This window comes from Clarias gariepinus, chromosome 25 (genome assembly GCF_024256425.1).
Source record: "Clarias gariepinus isolate MV-2021 ecotype Netherlands chromosome 25, CGAR_prim_01v2, whole genome shotgun sequence".
NCBI lineage: Eukaryota > Metazoa > Chordata > Actinopteri > Siluriformes > Clariidae > Clarias > Clarias gariepinus.
In genome coordinates this window covers 2,020,001-2,022,966 of record NC_071124.1, presented here as the reverse complement: position 1 = coordinate 2,022,966, position 2,966 = coordinate 2,020,001, and the positions used below count along the sequence as shown (strand labels likewise).

The window sequence follows — 2,966 nt, the reverse complement described above, 5'->3', positions numbered from 1 at the left end:
ATCTTAAGTCTAAATCTAAATTTGATCATTGATTCAGATTTTAATATGTTAGGCTTATATATAAACCATACATCATATGGTCAATATTGCATGACACGTGACAAATATGTCAATTAACCTTTGACTTATCAGGAATACATGAATATGTTGTGATCATAATTTATGATGCATGACCAATGCGGTGTTGTGTTATATAAGGCATAAATAAACATTGTTAAGGAGGGAAATCAAAGAATTTCTCTTTATTATTTTGAAGTCACACCTGTACACACAGCCTATAGGACTCAGTGCTAATTGAATCCCTGCCTTTGGGCTGCTGTACCTTTAAACGTCGGAGACGAGGCGAGGCAGAGCTGCTGTCACTTAGCGGAGTCACCGGATCACGTGACACAAACGGCGCCTCTTGGTTGGTCGGAGGCACGTGTCTAGGATACGGGAGTGCGACGTCACACGGGAGTCTCGTATTAAAAATAAGAACAAAAAAAAATCCGTAGTGAAAGTATTTGAGAGCCAGTTGGCAGCTCTTTATTTAGCCGTTATTTGCTCACTGAGGCGCGACTTCAGCACCGGCTCCTACAGAGGCCTTATTACTCCTCTTATTATTCATCTTGTTATTAGTAGGAGTAGTAGTATCTTTTTGGCTTAATAATTAAATTCCTCTGGTATTATTGAGAACTACTTCGTGGAGCTCGTGGAATAAAAAAAAAATCTATAGGCTAATTATGTTTTTTCTTTGTGCGCCCAAGAAACGCTCGTGTGGCATTTAAAATACAGAAAAAATATTTTTTTGTTTTTCAGTTTGCTGTTTACATTTTTAAGTAAAAAAAAATATATAGGAATACATAAGAGGAAATTATATATATATTTTAAAAACCCTGGAAGTCGAGAGCGCTCGAAGAAAAAGGGGTTAAGGAGAGTTTCAGGATGGAAGAGAAAGATCAGAGCAGCAGAGATGCAGGAGACGAATCGAACCGAGCCATTCTGCCGCTGCTCGAGCCTCCAGGAAACCTGCACCGGATCACAAACTTCTACATCGACAACATCTTGCGGCCGGACTTCGGACGCAGAAAAGAAAGCGCCGCCGCCGTCAGCGCGTCCGAGCGCAGCGACATCATTAACGCGTCCGGGAGAGAGAACCGCTGTCCCTCAGAGGCGGGGACCGACACAGACCGAGCACGATCACCGGGGTCGGGTGAAGAAGGGGCATCAAACCACGCCGTCAGCGGCTCGAAGCCCGGAGAGGAAAGCGGCTCGGATCAGTGCGCAAACTCGCCCAATAACCAGTCGATGCTGTGGCCAGCGTGGGTTTACTGCACCAGATACTCGGACAGACCCTCATCAGGTCAGAGGTCATTTCTAATACTAATACTAAAAAATATTTACATTAATAATTAGGAGGGTTTTTTTTTTACACATGTGATTTGACACGTGAATAACAAAATATTACATATAAACATACATTTAGTACATATTTACCTTTAGTGCATCTGAAGTAAAATTTTCAATTCTATAAAAGTATAAATTATTAAACAAAACCTGGTTTTAAGTTTGCTTTAACGAGTTTTTTTTTACGTGCCTTACACGGCGAACAAAAATACCCGAAAAAACATCGAGAAATAAACTTCCGTTTATAACACAGTTAATAAAATCACAATTATAAAAATTTTAACCACCTGTATCTTCATATATTTAATTAAAACAACATAGAAGTTTGAAAAAGTATTTTTTAATAACTTCACAGGGAGAATTTCGGCTCCGAAGCTGAATCTCAGTCCCATGTTTATGGTCAGCTCGGAGTTCTTGCACCTGCTCTGATCTGCTTCGCTCCGAGTCTTTAAAAAAAAAAATATTCATGATTCATAATTTCAAAAAAATCAGATAAATAATAAAACAGGGAAATTTTATCTGAAAGAACACTCACACATGATTAAACGATGGCTACAAAAATACACTTTATGTACGTATTTTGTGTATTATTTATTTTAGCTTAGCTTTAGTTAAAGCGTTTTCTTCTTCAATGTAGTCTACAGTTATACAGACGGTGTACGGCGACATTTCTTACAAAAAAATTAAAACGAAGCTATTTTTGCCATGGGTTTCTAGTGTTTATGTGGAAAAGAATGAACACAAACAGATGGAAATTTACTTAAGCTTTGAGGCCATTTTAACAGTCATGCGCCACTAGACTTTTTGAAAGCGAACCAAAAAAGTAATTTTAGAAGTGCTTAAAAATAAGCCGTTTCCAGAAATATGATTTTTTTTCAAGGGGAAAATATAGAAGATATAAACTATCGCAAGTATATTTAGATAAAAAGTGACTTAAAACTGTGGACAAATTGGCGACTTAAAATATGCTCAAAACCCCTACATTATTATTATTATTATTATTATTATTATTAGCATAATAATAATAATAATAATAATTTTATTATTTTTATTTTAAACTATTTCTATTAGAATTTAATATAATTATTAAAGCAGCAAACAGTATATATTTGAAGTTCGTGATTTCTGATTATAACTTTAGAAAATATTTTACTGAAGGTTTTTGATCAAAGTGTCAAGCAGGAAATTATTTCTAATAAAAATAAAATAGTATTTAGGTAATGTTCATGTGAAACGAAGCCAAGTTTAGCGCCTTTGTTTGGTCGAGGTCTTTGTTAATATTTCATTAGCATATTTTTGTTGGACAATGGGCTTGAAGGATGTCGAGGCTTCAGACATTTTGTGCTAAATGATATTAATTTCGATGAAAAACACTTCTGTTTTAAAAACTAATATCCTTAAGCATTTTATATACAACCTCTTTGAGATTAAATTGCACGTAGTAGCGAAAGTTTCAGCGCAAAAACAAACCTGTGTACATTATTATTATTTTTATTATTATTATTATTATTATTATTATTACTTGTATTGTCTGAGATTCCCTTAGGTTTAAATCACACCTTTTGCTAATTTATAAATTA

General features: G+C 35.1%; 1 protein-coding gene across 1 annotated transcript in view; it reads left to right on the top strand.

Moving 5' to 3' along the window:
• The first annotated feature begins 563 nt into the window (after positions 1-563).
• The window catches only part of en2b (engrailed homeobox 2b), a 6,125-nt gene continuing 3,722 nt past the window's right edge, over positions 564-2,966 (top strand). Inside the window, exon 1 of the mRNA XM_053486909.1 lies at positions 564-1,342. Coding sequence (XP_053342884.1) covers positions 925-1,342 — 418 coding nt within the window. The 5' untranslated portion in view covers positions 564-924. The remainder of the gene's footprint in view (positions 1,343-2,966) is intronic.